Consider the following 17,149-nt stretch of genomic DNA (forward strand, 5'->3'; position numbering starts at 1 on the left):
TTACAATCCCACCCTAATCCTCTTTAACATAAAATTACAATCACAAAATGGAGGCCAACCACACAATTCTGGGAATCATGGCCCAGCCAAATTGATACACACATTTTTGCGGGGGACATAATTCAAACCATGACAGATAGATATATAGAAGCCACACTGGCCTTGTTATTTTGCAAACACAGCAAACTCACTTTGACTGCTTTTGCTGTTCTCTGCTTGCAGTGCTCTTTCTTGACATCTGTAAATCCAGGTTCCAGCTCAAATGTCAGCTCTCCAGAGCCAGCTTCCCTGTCCCTTCCCCCCATCTTAAAGGTGCTCATCCAGTCCCTTTCTAGCCTGTTACCCCACTTTTGTGATTACCTGTTTATTTGCTATCTCATCCATTAGTAGCAGGGTCCACAAGGCCAGGACCTTGTCTGTCCTGTCACCACCATGTCCTCAGTGCCTAAAACAAAACCTAGGCAATGCTGGGTGAAATTAGTGAATTAATGAATGGACAGAAAAGACTTGAGTTTTGAGTTAAAGTCAATCTGGTAAAGACTACCAGGCGACACACCTACAGTTTGGCTAAGTTAGGTTTATTAACTTGATGCATAAGAAGAGAAAGCACACTGGAGGACCCATGGGGTGCCTCATCAAGCAAAGGAAGAAACAGGATTATCGTAGGATTTGGGGGAAAGGTGGAATTTAGGTGAAATTGAAATGAAGTGTTTTGATAGGCTCAAAGCAAACTGGGCTGTGTACAAAGGGGTTAAAATCTGGCTTGGGCTGAGAAGTGAATTCAGGGGCCTGTTTCCTTGGACATAATATTTAAGATAATTATGGACTGTTGCATCCAAAAAACTTTTCTGAAGCTCTGCACCTGGGTTGGAAATACAGGTTGTTTCTCTGTGTCAAATCTGGCTCAGACCCATGAGGCAAGAGTGGGCTGCTCTGTTCTCACTGACATGATTGCAAACAGCAAAGTTTCTGGCCGTCTCTGATTTTAGAGAACAAGGTTGGTCAGCATTATATTCTGGTGTTAATCAACAGAAGAAGGTTTGACATTCACATCTGGTAGGCATCCCTTGATGCCTCCATCATCTTGATCTGAGGACCATCGTGAACTTCCCATTCCAATGTGATGTGACCTCGGCTCCCTAGGCATCACATCACTTGACCTCCGTTAGAACACAGAGCCAAGTTAGCCTCACAAGATCACTACTAGTGTGCACTCCTTGGCTTCCCAGCTGGAGTACAGGCTCCGTGAGTGCCTGGCCTGAGTTTGGGTCATCTTTCTCTGCCTCATGCCTGGCACAGCATGCTACTAGGTGCTTGGTCAGTGACCATTAAATCTAATTGTTTTTGTTAGCTGCCATCAAGTTGGCCCCCAACTCATGGTGACACCACGCACAATGGGATTGGACTGTTGTGATCCGTACAGTTTTCATTGTCTGATGTTTTGGAAGTAGATCACCAGGCCTTTCTTCCTAGTCTGTCTTAGTCTGGAAGCTCTGCTGAAACTTGTTCAGCATCATAGCAACATGAAAGCTTCAAATGACAGACAGGTGATGGCTGTGCTTTAGGTGCATTGGCTGGGATTCGAACCTGGTTCTCCCTCATGGAAGCACAGAATTCTGTCACTGAACCACCACTGCCCTCAATTGCTGATAGGTTTTCTAAATGCAAAGAGAAAGAAGTGGAAGAAAGCATATCAGTGATACAGCAGTTGTGTGAGAGACGTGGGAATGTGCTTGGTTTTTAAAAATCTGTTTCCCAAAGTGGAAGTTTCTAAAATGTGATCAATATTAACATTCTGGAAAAAGGAAAAGAGAATGAAATTCCTCACTCTTTTAAGATTTAAAAAATGAATTATTAACACTTGAAAAATCAGAACTCAATTGTCGATACCGTATGATTAAAAAGAGAACATTGCAACACTGATCCTTTATCGTTTTTTAAAGGGAATTGAATTACTGACTTTGTGTTTTTTTAAAAAGTGGATGGCTGGTCCTTTATGATTAAAAACACAAAACAAAACAAAAAATTGTTGGCATTGACACTCTCATCACTACTCAAAAAATTAAATTATTGACTGATTTTTAAAAGACTGAAATTGTTGAGACTTGTAGATTTAAAAAATCGAAGAATAAAATGGAATTTTTTATTGAATTGTTGGCACTTTTAGGCAAGATTTCCTGCCTCTCTGCTGCCTCTTAGTGGTGAGAAAGGGATCATAGCAGTTTCCAGCCACTCCCTGAGACAGGATGGAGAGCCTCTGAGGGCCCACTGCCCAGCCGTAGGGTGGGATTTCACACGTCTGACTGCCCTTTATCCTGAAACTGTTTCGGAATATTATCTGAGGGCCCTTCCCTGACCCATGGGGAGGAAGTCGACACTCAGCCTTTGTAACCTTGCTGTGCCTCGGGAACTCATGACAGTTGCATGTGTCAGCTTGCATTGTCTGTCTGACTCAATAAAAATATAGTTTTAGAATTTTCTCCTGTCCTCCCCCACCATCTCTGCTGTGCTTGAGTCAGTCTCTTCCTTGTTCCCACCTGCAGCCGGCCTTGCCAGACCAGTTCTTGGGCTTTTATAAGCGTCTGGAGTGGGAGTGAGGGCTAGAGGAGATTTTTCTGGAGGAGGGCTGGGGTGCAGGAGTGGTTTTAGGAGAAAAATTCAGGGCAGTTGTAATGTGTGGGGGCAGTGGATGGAAAAAGAAGAAAAAGGAATTTTAAGAAGTATTGTAGATATACTTTGGAGAGCAATTTGGCCATTGGTAAAGTTAGAAATGAACACACCCTCCCACTCAGCAATTCAATTTCTTGGAATTTACTCCAAAGAAACTCCCCAACATGCACACCTGGAGATAATGTCCAAGGACGTTCATTGAAGCACTGTTTGTAATCACAAAAAAATTGGCACTGCTCCAAATGTCCATCAGCAGGGGAAAGCAGATAAATAGCTAGTGTTATGCAAGGGGATTTGCTACAAAATTAACAGCAACAAAGTAGAGATATATAAATCAGCATGGATGGACCTTAAAAACATAATATGGAGTCAAAGAAGCAAGTTGCAGAACAATATATACAGCATGATGCCATGCATGTATTTTTAAAAATCGAACAATGCAATACATTGTTTACAGATATTAGTATAAACCCCTTGCCGTCGAGTCAATTCTCTCTCATAGTGACCCTATAGGACAAAGTAGAACTGCCCCATTGGGTTTCCAAGGAGCAGCTGGTGGATTCGAACTACCAATCTTTTGGCTAGCTGCGGAGCTCTTAACCACTGCGCCACCAGGGCTCCGTGGATATTAGTATATGTGGTAAAAATATAAAAGCATGGAGTAGAAGAATAAACACCTAACTCATTTTACCAATCAGGTAGGTTAGGTCCATACCACTGTAATAAACACCCAAAATCTTAGTGGCTTATAACAAGGATTCCCTGGGTGGCATAAACGGTTAATGTGCTTAAAAGATTGGAGGTTCAAGAGGTGCTTCAGAAGAAAGCCCTGGCGATCTATTTCCAAAAAATCAGCCATTGAAAGTCCTATGGAGCACAGTTCTACTCTGACGCACACAGGATCGCCATGAGTCAGAATCAACAGCAACTGTTTTTTTTATAAGAACAAAGTTTTTGTGCTGCATGTCATCAGAGATCAGCTAAGGCTCTGCTCCATGTCTTCCACTCTGGGACCAGGCTGACCAGCAGTCACCAGTTGTCATGGCAGAGGGAAAAGAGCTGGGAAAATTGCCCTGTCTCTCAAAGTTTCACCTTGGCCAAAGCAAGCCACATGGCCCAACCCAACTTCATGGGGCAGGCAAGAGCTATCCTAGTATGTGCTCAGAAGGACAGTCCCAAACCTATGATAGTGATGACCTCTAGGAGGAGTACAAAGGGACCTCCACATGAGCTGCAAGTATTATTTTTGAAAATATGAAGCAAAAATGTGAAGTTTGTTCATTCCGGAGGGACAGTTTTGCTATATTATTCTCCATGTTGTATCTTTTAAACTTTTCAAAACTGAAAATATAATTTTCAAAGGAAGGATGCAATGGGACAATATATACCCAAGAGATATGAAAGCAGTGCCGCAGACACATGTACACTGACAAAACCGTTTTTATTCTCCTGGAACCCAGATTTCTGGGTTCATGAAATTAGGGTGACCCACACAGGCCATTTGCCCTTAGGTGTCCTTTTGAACCTTGAGCCTTTAAGGAACTTTGAGCCTGGAGTCACCTTCAAGTCAATCAATAGCCTAGTAAGCAGTTTAGCTGAGATTGTTTTGCCTTAGGCATTGGGTTCTTTTGGAAAATTATCTATGTGCAGCCAGCTTCGAGAAGCAGGAACTCCAGGGTCTGACTAGAGGCTATGTTTTAGGATGGATGACATGTCCTTGGTGACTCTTTAACCTACAGACTCCGAAACCCTGCACTGTGCTTTATGCTATCTCCTTAGAAATTAACATAACAACGACCTACATAACCCGCTTTTACTGTCCCCTCTTAGGAGCACCTTCCCAACACATTTAGGTTAACACTGCTTGATTCGAATCATATCTACTCACAATAAATATATTCTGTTACACTAATTTTGGTGTTTCTCTGTGCATTTAGGTTTTTGACAACACCAATTGTTCATTGCAGCACTATTCACAATTGCCAAAAGTGGAAAGAACCCAAATGTCCATCAACAGATGGATGGATTAAAAAAAAATGTGGTAAATACATACAGTGGAATATTACTTAGCCATAAAGAGAAATGAAGTCTTGATACATGCGACAACATGGATGAACCTTGAAAACATTATGTTGAGTGAAGTAAGTCAATCACAAAACAACGGATACTGTATGATCTCACTCACATGAAATAGCCAGCATAGGAGAACGTATAGAGACCAATGTTTGGTGGTGGTTACCAGGAGAGAGAGGGAGGGGGGAAAGGAGGAGTCATTGTTTAGGAAGTAGTGAGTTTCTGTTTATGGTGATGGAAATTTGGCAATGGATATTGGTGACAGTTGCACAACATGATTAATGTAATTGAGGTCGCTAAATTGTACGTGTGAAAAAGTTAAATTGTTATATAATTTCTTATATATAATGTTATATATATATTTATAACAATAAAAAAATTAAAATAAATATATATATTGCGTGTGTGTCTTTGCTGGGGCCATGTCAGTTGTTTTTATGATATGTTTGTCTGCCTGGCACTGGTCTTTTTCACCTCAACAACAATTCCCTGGGCTCCGACCTGGTATGTAACATTGCATGTGCATCTGTGTATGAGTCTGCTCTTGCCTGCAGAAGGGGCTCTCGCTGAGGGCAAGACCAGTATCTTACTCACTGTCTTAGTTATCTAGTGCTTCTATAACAGAAATACCACAAATGAGTGGCTTTAACAAACAGAAATTTATTTTTTCATAGTCCAGGAGGCTAGAAGTCTGAATTCAGGGTGCCTCCTCTAGGGGAAGGCTTTCTCTCTCTGTCAGTTCGTAGGGAAGGTCCTTGTCTCTTTGAGCTTCTGCTCCTGAGTAATCTTCATGTGGCTTGGCATCTCTCTTCCCTCATCTCTGCTTGCTCTCTTAGTTGTTTAATCTCTTTTTTTAAAAATTTTTTTAATTGTACTTTAGACGAAGGTTTATAGAATAAATCGTTTCTCGTTAAACAGTCAGTACACATACTGTTTTATGACATTGGTTAACAACCCCACGACATGTCAACACTCTCCCTTCTCGAACTTGGAGGACACTTTTTTTAGTGAAAATATACATAGCCGAAGTAAGACCATTTCAAAAGTTTCTACGTGTACAATTCAGTGACACCGATTACAGTCTTTCGGTTGTGCTGCTATTCACACTATCCTTTTCCAAATTATTCCATCACTATTATCCTCAACTCACTGCCCCCAGGCTTCCCATCAAGCCTTTTGAGCTGCTGTTGTCAGTTGATCTCATATAGATAATTCTTTTTTTTTTTTGTACCTTAGACGAAGGTTTGCAGAATAGTTTCTCAAGTTGTTTAATCTCTTTTATATCTCAAAAGAGATTGACTCAAGACCAGAGCTTTGAACCAGTGTGTTTCGGCTCAACCCTTTGCTGAGAATTTGCATTTCCACCTCAGATATACTGAATCAGAATCTACATTTTAATGAGATTCCCCAGGGGATCCATAAAAATCACTTGGAGATCTCGTTAAACCGTAGATGCAAAAAAAAAGGAGATTCTGATTCAGTATATCTGCGGTGGAAATACAAATTCTCAGCAGGGAGTCAAGCCGAAATGAACTGGTCTGAAGCCCCGCTAAAGACACATCCTACACTCATACTGTCTAATTAACATAACAAAAACCCATTCCCCAAATGGATTATAACCACAGTATAGGGGTTACGATTTAGAACACATATTTTGGGGGGACAAAATTCAATCCATTATACTCACTTTTGTGCTCCCCACCCTGAACCTGCCACAAAGCAAGTGCCTACTAAATGTTTAATGCATGACTCTGATAGGCTCATTTCCTCTCTAAATAACGAGCCACTTCAGAGCACATCTTCTTCCCCCTCTGAACCCTCCTATGGAGCAAGAAATGTTTGCTGAATGACTGAATGACCACAACCTCCTTCTCCAGTCCGTTACCAGAAGCCAAAAATGCATGGTCCTTCCCACTCCACGATGAGCCTCCTGAGAGGATGGCCAGGTTAGTTTTTTTTTTGCAGATTCTACCATGTTTTTATGCCTGTATTGAAAAGCAACTGATTTATGTGTGACTCTAAGGTAGGGTGACCAACTTGTCCTGGTTCACGGGGGACTTTCCCAATTTCTGCCCTGAAAATTCTGCCTCTTGGGAACCTCCCCGAGTCCTAGGCAAACCGAGATGGTTGGTCACCCTATAGCAACTCTCTTGCTCTCTCTAGACTCATTTTTTTTTTTCTCATCTTCAAACGGCCGCGTTCATCAAGTCTAATGTCTGCATATCAGATCTAGGATTTTAGGAATGGGCCAGAGGGGAAGAGGTGAGGCAAAGAAGGAAGAAAGGCACAAGAGGGGACTTTCTGAGAGATTTTTATTCTTTTGGAAGGGCGTGAATCAGCACTGCCAGCCAGGTCTTGGTTCTAGTGGCTTGCTATGGTCTGAAAGACAGGTGAAGAAAAGCAGAAGAGTTTAGTGAGGAGCCAGATGGAACTGGGTTCAACTCCCAGCCATACTATTTATTAGCTATGTGATGCTGGGAGAGTGACTTGACCTCGCTGAGCCTCAGTTTCCTCACCTGTAAAATGAGGCTAATAATAATACTTACCTCATGGGGGTTCTTTTTTTTTTTTTAGACTGAATAACATGTGAAATGTTTCACTTTATTGCCAGAATTAGGAAACCCCTTTCCTAGGGTTTTTGTTTTTTTTTCAAAATATTATTAATAAGTGAATTTCTCGTCATGAAAATGTCCATTTTGGCTATCAGAAAGTTACTACTACATACAAGTTTATAGAGAAACAAGAGCAAAAAGGAGCTTATTAGAAGCCACTAGCTTTCATGTCTTCCCTTTGGTCCAATACAGTTTTGGTTAGGTGAACTACATGGTTTTTTTTTTTAATAATTTATTTTATTTGTTGTTGTTGAAAATATGGAGCCCTGATGGTGCAGTGGTTAAGAACTTGGCTGCTAACCAAAAGGTCAGCAGTTCAAATCCACCAGCCGCTTCTTGGAAACCCTATGGAGCAGTTCTCCCCTGTCCTGTAGGGTCGCTGTGAGTCGGGATGAACTTGACAGCAACAGGTTTGGTTTCAGTTTTGTTGAAAATATACACAGCAGCTCATGGGGGTTCTTGATTAGATTAAACTATTAACCAAGGTGTTCATCACAGTGCCTGGCATATATTTAAATGTCTATAAATGGGGACCAGAGTCCTTGTGGTTCAGTGATTAGGAGCTTGGCTGCTAACCAAAAGATCGGCAGTTCGAATCCACCAGCTGCTCCTTGGAAACCCTATGGGGCAGTTCTACTCTGTCTAATAGGGTCGCTATGAGTTGGAATCGACTTGACAGCAACGGATTTGGTTTGGGTTTGGTATGAATGGGGACTATTACTTTTATCATGAACAATATGAATCCTCCCTGGCCACCATCTCCAGACGAGGCCTGTACTCTCGCTGCTGGCTGCTTCCCCCATCACGGCGCTCACCACACTTCATTCTTATTGCTTGTGCTTTGACTGACACTTCTGTCTACCCTCCATGCCAATAAAGGACCCAGGCCAGGGGAGGCACTTCACAAATAATCATTGAAAAAAGGAAGGGGGAAGTTCAGCAGTAGCTCAAAGCTCCACCCAGAAGCCATCAAGCTCCAAACCCACCGCTGTCGAGTGGATTCCAACTCACAGTGACCCTATAGGACCGAGTAGAATTGTCCATAGGGTTTCCTAGGCTGAAATATTTATGGGAGCAGATTGTCAGGTCTTTTCTCCCTCAGAGCAGCTAGTGGGTCCAAATTGCTGACTTTCCAGTTAGCAGCCGAGTGCTTAACCACTGCACCACCGGGGTTCCTTCATCAAGGTCCAGTGGGCCGCGTTGCAGCAGAAAACAGCCCCAAACCCAGGGGCCCCTCCACCACTGACCTTCCAGGATCCTTTCTGCCCCTCCGAAGGATCTGCTGTCCCTCACCCATTGCCCCAGCACCTCATGGAAGAGCCTGTGGCCAAAGCCCTCCCGCTCATCCATCTCCTCACCTCCTTGATCCAGTCCTCGAAGGCTGACACTCGGGTGAACACCGTGGGCTTCTTGACGGTGTTGCAGCCCAAAGAAGAAACGAAGCTGGTCACACCATGGACCTGCCAGCTGCCATCTGCGGCAGGGCAGCTGAGGGGCCCTCCGGAGTCACCCTAAAATGGTCAGACAGAGGTAAGGGGCGAAGTCAGGTCTGAGGTTTGAGGAACTGGTTCCCAACTCTGGGGATTTCGAGAAATCTCTGTATTACTTGATTTCTTGGAGCCTCAGTTTGCTCGTTTGTGATGGGAAACAACAATGTTTGTCTAACAGGATCTTGTGAGAATGAAATGAGACGACAGATGTAGGACCTTAGCAGAACGCCTAGTAGAGAGGAAGCACTTGATAAACGGTAGTTGCTCTTATTAATACCGCAATTACTTATTCATATTTTTGTTCATAGAACCGAAAAACCAGTTGCTGTCGAGTCAATTCCGACTCATAGCGACCCTACAGGACAGGGTAGAATTCATAGACAAGGCTGTAAATCTTAACGGAAGTGGACTGCCACATCTTCCTCCCTTGGAGTGGCTGGTGGGTTAGAACCGCCATCCTTCTACTTAGCAGCCAAGTGCTTAACCACTGCACCACCAGGGCTCCTTATTGTTCATGCTTATTTATAATACAATGAGAGTATTCTTAATGTTTAATTGTAACTTCAAAACCACAAAGCTGAAGATGACTTCAGAGTCTGGTGTCAGGACCCCTTACTGTGCTGATGGGGAAGTCTCAGGACTGAGAAGGGACAGTGACTTGCCCCTAGTCCAGTCAGTGTTCAAGCTGAGAGAGACAATGAGCTCCTGAGACCAGGGCTTTTGACTCCCAGGCCAGGGCACTGTCCCTGGCCTATGCCAACTTCCTGCAAGTCCTATCTGGTCTAGAAGCTGAATAGGGCAAGCAGTCAAGATTCCACCTCTGGTTTCTGGCAGATGGCAGAGGTACCCCAGGGCCTTGGCTACCCTGTTATGTGGCCGTACCCCAGCACCACCTGGGCTAGGAAGAGCTGACTCACATTGCAGCCAGAGAGGATGTCCCCGCCAGCACACACCATGGTCTTCTTCACGACCGAGCCCCACCAGTCCCTCCTGGAGCAGTGCTCATAGTCCACCACAGGCAGCAGGGCCTGCTGCAGCATGTCTGGGAGTGGTCCACCAGCTATGGGGATAGGGAGCACTAAGTAGGGGGCCGTCGGGGTGCAGGGCTTGGGTTGGGGCTGGAGGTCAGGGCCTGGGAGCCCTGAGTTGTGGCATGGTCCCAAGGCAGGCAGCTCCTTTGGCCTAATGGTGATGCACTTCCCACCAGGTTATATGGGCCTGTCTGCTTCACCCATCATAACATCCCCAGCACCCAGAGGTTGCAATAGAGACCACATGGCCTGGCACACAGGCGGTTGTTGTTGGTAGTTGCCGTCGAGTCGATTCTGACCTGTAGTGACCCCATATGTGTCAGAGTAGAACTGCTCCATAGGGTTTTCAAAGCTGTGACCTTTCAGAAGCAGATTGCAGGCCTGTCTTCCAAGGCTCCTCTGGCGCTAGCAGTCGAGCACTTAACCATTTGCACCACCCAGGGACTCCCAGCAGACAGGAAACACTAACAAATGTTCCACTGAACATGATGGGGAGGAGGGGAGGAGGAGAAGGTGGAGGAGGCTGCAGCTGGGGGAAGAATGGGAGAAAAGTGCAAGGACTGGTCCTGTGCTTGCCCCCAGCCCCCAGCCCCAGGCCCTGTCTCCCTGCCCGCTGTCTCTGTGACTGGCTAGGGGGGTCAGCATGTACTATAGAGGCGGCCCCAGCCGCTGATGTAGCATGGCGCTTCGTTGGGCAGGATGTAGCCAGCAGGAGGCAGGCAGGCAGGCTGGACTGTGTCTCCTAGCTGGGCGCTGCGTGACAGCTTGATGAGGGCAATGTCATTGCTGGGGGAGGAGAGAAGAGTCACAGGGTGCCTGGTCCTCCCACCAGACCCAATCCCACCTCCAGCCTTTGCTCCAGCCACACTCACCCCTGGGAAGCCCCCTTCGCTCCTTTTCCCACCAAACCCTATCCCTTTTCAAGGCTGAGCAACCTTCGGAAACCCTCCTGGCGAGTCCACCCACACCAACCCTTGACCTTCATAGTCGTCCTCAGCCTCTCGGTTCTCACACTTTACCTGCATCAGAATCACCTGGAGGGCTTTAGTACAGGTGGCTGGGCCCCACCCCAGAGATTCTGATTCAGTGATTCTGGGCTGAGGCCCACAGATTTCTGGCAAGTTCCCTGGGGATGCTGATGCTGCTGGCCGGGGAGCATGCTCTGAGAACCACTGCGCTAAGTCTTCATTCTCCTGCTTGTCACTCAGGTCATTGCACCTGGGTTCTGTTTTTCTCTCCACTTACCCTAGGAGCCCAGTGAGAATGGCTCGGGCTCTCAGTGCTTGTAGCCCCTCACTCCTGCGTTGCACTTTGGGGGCTTCTGCACCCTTCTCTGACCCTCTCATCAGAAAAATGCTGAACCACACAGACACACAATTTTGCATACATTTGTGGGGGCTCCACAGCCCGGCTTTAGCATTCTCACTCGGGATTGTCTCTTTGACCTTTATAACCACCCAGGAAGCCCAGCTGCATGGTCACCCTTTGACAGACGGTAAAACTGAGGCCTAGAGAAGTGCAGCGATTTGACCCAGCCACACAGCAAGGCAGTGCCGGAGCCTGACTCTCAGTCCAGTGCTCCGCCTTTGCCCATGGTATTGAGAAACCAGGATGCACTGAAGAAATGTCTGTTGAATGGAAGAACCCTTGGATTTGGCATGGGAGGAGGGAGGGAAAGCCAAGCGGCGTTGTAGGAGTCCCTGCCCCTCTCTGAGTCCTGCTGTCCCCTGTGTAGGGAGACAGGTTTGGCATGGATGGTCCTTAAGACTCTAATCTTTCCAATGCTCAGTGTGTGAGACCTGGGCATGAGCTGTTGGACTTAGCTGCACTGTTTCTGGGAGTCCCCCCAGAATTGGCTCTGGGTTTCAGAGGGACAAGTAGAGGAGGCCTTGGGTCTCAGGCCTAAGGATTCACTCACCCACAGGCCACACAGCTGGAGTTCCAGAGTGGGTGCACAAAGATGTCTTCTGGGATGATGGGGATCACCTGCTCGGGGCCTTCCTCCTCAGCTCGGTCATACTCACCCAACACCACCCGGTAGGTCAGGGATCTCCTGCCAGTGGAGGTGGGGTCAGTCTGAGCCTGACCAGCCTCTCTTCCCTCCCCTAGTTACCCCCTGCCCCATCATGCCTGGGTCTCACGCAGGGACAGGGGCAGGTGAGAGAACTCACGAGATGCAGTGGCCTGCAGTGATGACCCAGTCCGGGTCAATAAGGCTGCCTCCGCAGGTGTGATGGAAGGCCCCATTCTTCTCATACTGCAGGGAGACCTGGTGGCCGGAGAAGTAGAGCCCTGAGTGGTCTGGACCCCACAGTGTGGACTGCCATCAATGGCTGTGTAGGTTGTATACTGCACAACTCTAGGGAGTGCCATTCACACAGAAAAGAGTGGCACCCTCTAGAAATGTGCAGTGCCCAACCTGCACAACTGCTCATGGTGGCCCTGTCACTTTTCCATTGGGATCACACTCTGACTATCCAAGGCCTCCTTAGGCCCTGTGACCTTTCTGGGAACCCCAGCATTCTCTATACCCTTGGGCATCCTCAAACGTTCTGTCTCTCGAGAGTTCTGTAAGGCCCTCTTTTCATCTGGCCCCCTGTTCTTCTGAACCCCAGATCTTTAAAGGCCTCTTGGGCCCTCTAAAGTACAATCTTCCCAAGTCCTGTGCTTCACTCCCGATTTCCTACACATTCCGATTTTTAAAAGTTGCCTGTAGATCAAGAGTCAGCAAACTCTAGCTCATGGGTCAAATCTAGCCCATGGTCTGTTTTTGTGCATAAAGATTTATTGGAACATAACCACACTCATACATTTATGCATTGTCTGTGGCTGCTTTTGCACTATAATGCCTTAGTTGAATTGTTGCAATAGAGATCCCATGGCCCACAAAACTGAAAATATTTGCACATTCTGGCCCTTTACAGAAAAGGTTTGCTGACCCCTGCTCTAGACTAGTGCTGTCCAGTGGGACTTTCTGTGATGATGGCGATGTTCTATACCTGTGCTATCTGATATGGTCGCCACCAGCCACACGTGGCTATTGAGAATTTGAAGTGTGGTGAGTACAAGTGAGGAACTGAATTTTTAACGTGATTTAATTTTAATTATTTTAAATTTAAATAGCCACATGTGTCTCGTGGCAACTGTACTGAACAGTGCGTCAAGTCTTACCCCTCTGGCCTCCCTCCGTTGTTATTGTTGTGTGCTGTCGAGTTGATTTCAACTCACAGGGACCCTATAGGACAGAGTAGAACTGCCCCATAGGGTTTCCTAGGCTATAACCTTTACGGGAGCAGATCACCAGGTCTTTTTTCCTGTGGAGCCACTGGTGGGTCTGAGCCGCTGGTGAGTTCGAACCCCCAACCTTTCGATTAGCAGCTGAGTGCTTGACCATTGTGTCACCAGGGCTCCTTGGACTTCCCTCCTCTGGTCTCTAAAGCTCCTCACCCACCTTATTGCCGTCAGACTTTACAGCCCTGTTGTATAATTTGAGAACTCCAGAAATGGGTGCCTCAAAATCTCTTTCCCTAAAGACAGTGCCTGAAATTCCTCCATCAGTGTGACAACCCCTTGAGTTAAACGTTGCTCTCCCCCCAGATTCCACATTTAAAATGCAAACAGCTCAGTGAAGGTTGTAGATTGAATGGGCAAAACTCCATATGAAATAGCTTGTCTAAAGATTTCCTTGCCTCTGGAAGCTGAAGTGGGAATTGGAAGGGAAGCAGTAGGTGAAGACTGGATGCTTCTCAATCAGAGATTGGGTCCAGCGCCCGTGGTGGAAATTACGGCAGCTGGTGTTGCTCTTACCTGCCAGGGCCAGCTGTAGGGCACCGCGTCCTCGCCATTGACCACGCGAACGAAAGGGTTGTAGATTGGTCTGCCACAGCCCGAGGCTGGAGAGGAGAGTGGAGGTGTCAGTTATCCAGGGAACCCCCAAAAGAAAAAAGGAGGCCTGAGTCCTAGTCCTAGCTGTGCCACAAACTGGCTGTGTGATTCTGTGCAAGCCCGTTCCCCATTCTGGACTTCAGTGGCCACATCTGAACCGTGAGCAGAGCAAAGCAGGGGTTTTCAGAGTGCCAGGGGTCCAGGGTTGGAGATAAAAATGTGGCCTCCTTCAACGGGAGGGTTGAAGGAGCTGATACACTGAGAACAGTGTCTGGTGCCCCATGAGCTATTGAGAAATGATAGCTATTGTCATAAAGAGTAGAGGCTTTGGAGTCAGACTGCCTGGGTTCAAAGTACAGCTCTGTCTCTGTTATAGATGAATTGTGGCCCCAAAAACTATGTGTTGTAAATTCTAACTTCTATGGCAGTGGTTATAATCCCATTTGGGAATGAGTTTTTTGTTACGTTAATAAGGCAGGATTAATGTAATGTGTTTTGAGTCAATCTCTTACAAGAGATAAAAGGAACAAGCAGAGATGGGAGAAGAGAGATACCAAGCCACATCAAGATCACCCAGGTGCAGAAGCTCAAAGAGACATGGACCCTCCTCAAGAGCCAGCAGAGAGAGAAAATCTTCCCCTAGAGCTGATACCCAGAATTCAGACTTCTAGCTTCCTAAACTGTGAGAAAATAAATTTGTTTGTTAAAGCCATTCACTTGTGGTATTTCGTTATAGCAGATAAGTAAGACAGCCCCTCATTCTAGGATGAGCTACTTTACCTCTCTGAGGGTCACTTTCAGTTTTCCCATCTGTAAAAGGGGGATAATCATAGTACTGACCTCATGGGGGCTGTTACGAGTATTATATAAGATAATAAACGATAATACAAGAAAAACACTTAGCACTGTGCCTAGTAAGCACTCAATGAACATTATTTGTTGCCATAATCATCAGTCAAGGAAGGCTGCTTGGAGGAGGTGACCCTGAGCTATAACATAGTATGGCAGAGAAGCCAGGAAAAGGCTAGACCCCAGGATATGGAGCCGGATGGAAGTGTGAGAGAAGAGTTGGGTATTAAGCATCGGAGCAGAAATTTCAACCCAAGCAATCTAACCACAGAGCCCACACTCGTAACCATTAAACTTTGTTTACTGCCCCCACTGAGGACTTCCACCACGGCCCTTTGATGCTCCCATTCTTTCTCCTGAGCCAGTCCATCCATGGTTCCCCTCCATTCTTCCGCTCCAGTGCCAGGCTGAGAGTCCCCATAATCTTGCCCCAGGCACAAGCTGAGACCCCTCCTATGTAACCAGGTGTTAGGTGCAATGGGGCCCAGGGTGGGTGGCAGATTTCAAGGGCTCTTGGCCCCACACAGGTCAAGAAGCACAGATATAGGCTGGGGTCTTACCAAGGGCCACAAACAGAAGGAAACTTAGCAGCCGCAGCATGGTGAATTTCCAGATGATGGAAGGGGACGCAGAGCCTGGGGCTCTAATATAGGGCAGAAGGCAGGTGGAGCGGGCTTTACTGGGCTCCATTTCCTGGAACAGGTGGTGGAACGCCAGGTCTCCCATGGTCCAAGGCCATGGCCCCCACCCACTGTAGGTGGAGGAATGACAGCCAACGGAGGGACTCAGGGTCTCTTTAGCATGCAGTTGCACAGGTGGCATTGAATGGCCACCTGATAACAGGGGAAGGGGAAGGAAAGTTTACATTAGAAAAAGCCAGCTTCTTCCAGGCAAGAATGTGAGCTTTCAACGTGGTTAGACCTGGGCTCAAATCCTGGCTCTGCCACTTCCAATCTCTGTGACTTTGAGCACCTGGCTTAACTTCTCTGAGCCTCAGATTTCTTGTCTCTAGTATGTGATTAATATTAGTACCTACCTCAATTGAAAAAAAAAGTTATTCAGCACTTTCAATCAGACTCTAGGGATACAACCTTGAACAAGGCACACCTGGCCCCAGCTCTCCTGGAACTTGAGTCTAGTGGGGAAGACAATGACAAATCAACAACAATACGGGTTATTTCTGATTGCAGCAGTGGGTGCTATGAAAGTTATGAAACATAGGAGTGCGGTGACTGGGGTGGGAATGCGGATAACTAACTTAGGTCGGGGCAGTAGTGGTTCAGTGATAAAATTCTCACCTTTCATGTGGGAGACCAGGGTTCAACTCCTGGCCAATGCACCTCATGTGCAGCCACCACCCATCTGTCAGTGGAGGCTTGTGTGTTGCTATGATGTTGAATAGGTTTCAGTGGAGCTTCCAGACTAAGACAGACTAGGAAGAAAGTTCTGGCAATCTACTTCTGGAAAATCAGCCAATGAAAGCCCTATGGATCACAACAATCCAATCCCCAACCAATCATGGGGATGGCGCAGGACCAGGCAGTGTTGCATTCCATTGTGCATGGAGTTGCCATGAGTTGGGGGCCAACTTGATGGCAGCTAACAACAACAACAACATTTTAGATTAGGGTCCAGAAACAGTGACACTTGGGCTGAGGAGGTGGTATTTGATTGAGTCCTGAGGGATAAGAGAAAAGCAAGCCATGGGAAGCACTGAAGGAAAAGCACCCCAGGCAGAGAAGACCGCAAGTGGAAAGGGCTAGAGGCTAGAATGGGCTTGGCTTGTTCAAGAAGAAGGATGCAGTGTGGCTGGAGCATGGTGGTCAAAGTGGAGAGTGGTGGGAGATGGGTCAGCTCTAGTGACTCCTAGAGCTGAATTCACATGTGATCTGGCAGCTCCACACCTAGGCACATGTGCCCCCGGAGGCATGCATGAGAATGTTCACGGCAGCCCCATCCTCAGTCCTCAGTAGCAAAAACTAAAAACAACCCAAAGTTCCGCAAAGGTGAATGGATGAATACGTGTAGTATAGTCACACAGTGGAATATTACTCAGCAGTCAAAAAGAATGAATCACAGTGACATACAACAATGTGGATAATTCCTAGGAATATAAATTAAGCAAAAAAAGTAGGTCCCAGAATATTAAATGCAGTTTGTTGTTGTTGTTAGGTGCCGTTGAGTTGACCTCATGTGACAGAGTAGAGATGTAGTTCTGAAGATGTTAACTACGTAGGGTTTTCTAGGCTGTGACCTAGAAAATTGTCAGGTCTTTCTCCCATGGAGCCCCGGGTAGGTTTGAACCACCAACCTTTCTGTTAGCAGCCGAGTGCTTAATTAACCATTGTGGCACCAGGGCTCCTTTAAATGCGGCTTATACCCTTTTCCTAGAATTTCAAACAACTGAAATCCTAAAATACAATTTTTAGAAGAATACAAACAGACAAAACTATATCAAAAGGGAAACAAAGGCATGATAAGCATAGGATTCTGGATGATGGTCAGCTCAGATCCGGTGTGGGGGGTACAGGATGGGTTC

The 17,149-nt window shown here is 46.4% G+C and overlaps 1 protein-coding gene across 1 annotated transcript; it reads right to left on the reverse strand.

Annotated features, from left to right (window-relative positions):
- Positions 1-7,104: 7,104 nt before the first annotated feature.
- Positions 7,105-15,210, reverse strand: LOC101340821 (chymotrypsin like elastase 3B). Its single transcript, XM_004377152.1, has 8 exons — positions 15,171-15,210; positions 13,684-13,769; positions 12,048-12,145; positions 11,795-11,929; positions 10,526-10,662; positions 9,763-9,905; positions 8,714-8,866; positions 7,105-7,122 (listed from the first exon to the last, which is right to left on the reverse strand). The coding sequence occupies exons 1-8, from the start codon at positions 15,208-15,210 to the stop codon at positions 7,105-7,107; spliced, it is 810 nt and encodes a 269-aa protein (XP_004377209.1).
- Between the last annotated feature and the right edge of the window lie 1,939 nt (positions 15,211-17,149).

Source organism: Trichechus manatus, unplaced genomic scaffold (assembly GCF_000243295.1).
Source record: "Trichechus manatus latirostris isolate Lorelei unplaced genomic scaffold, TriManLat1.0 scaffold00048, whole genome shotgun sequence".
Classification (NCBI taxonomy): Eukaryota; Metazoa; Chordata; class Mammalia; order Sirenia; family Trichechidae; genus Trichechus; species Trichechus manatus.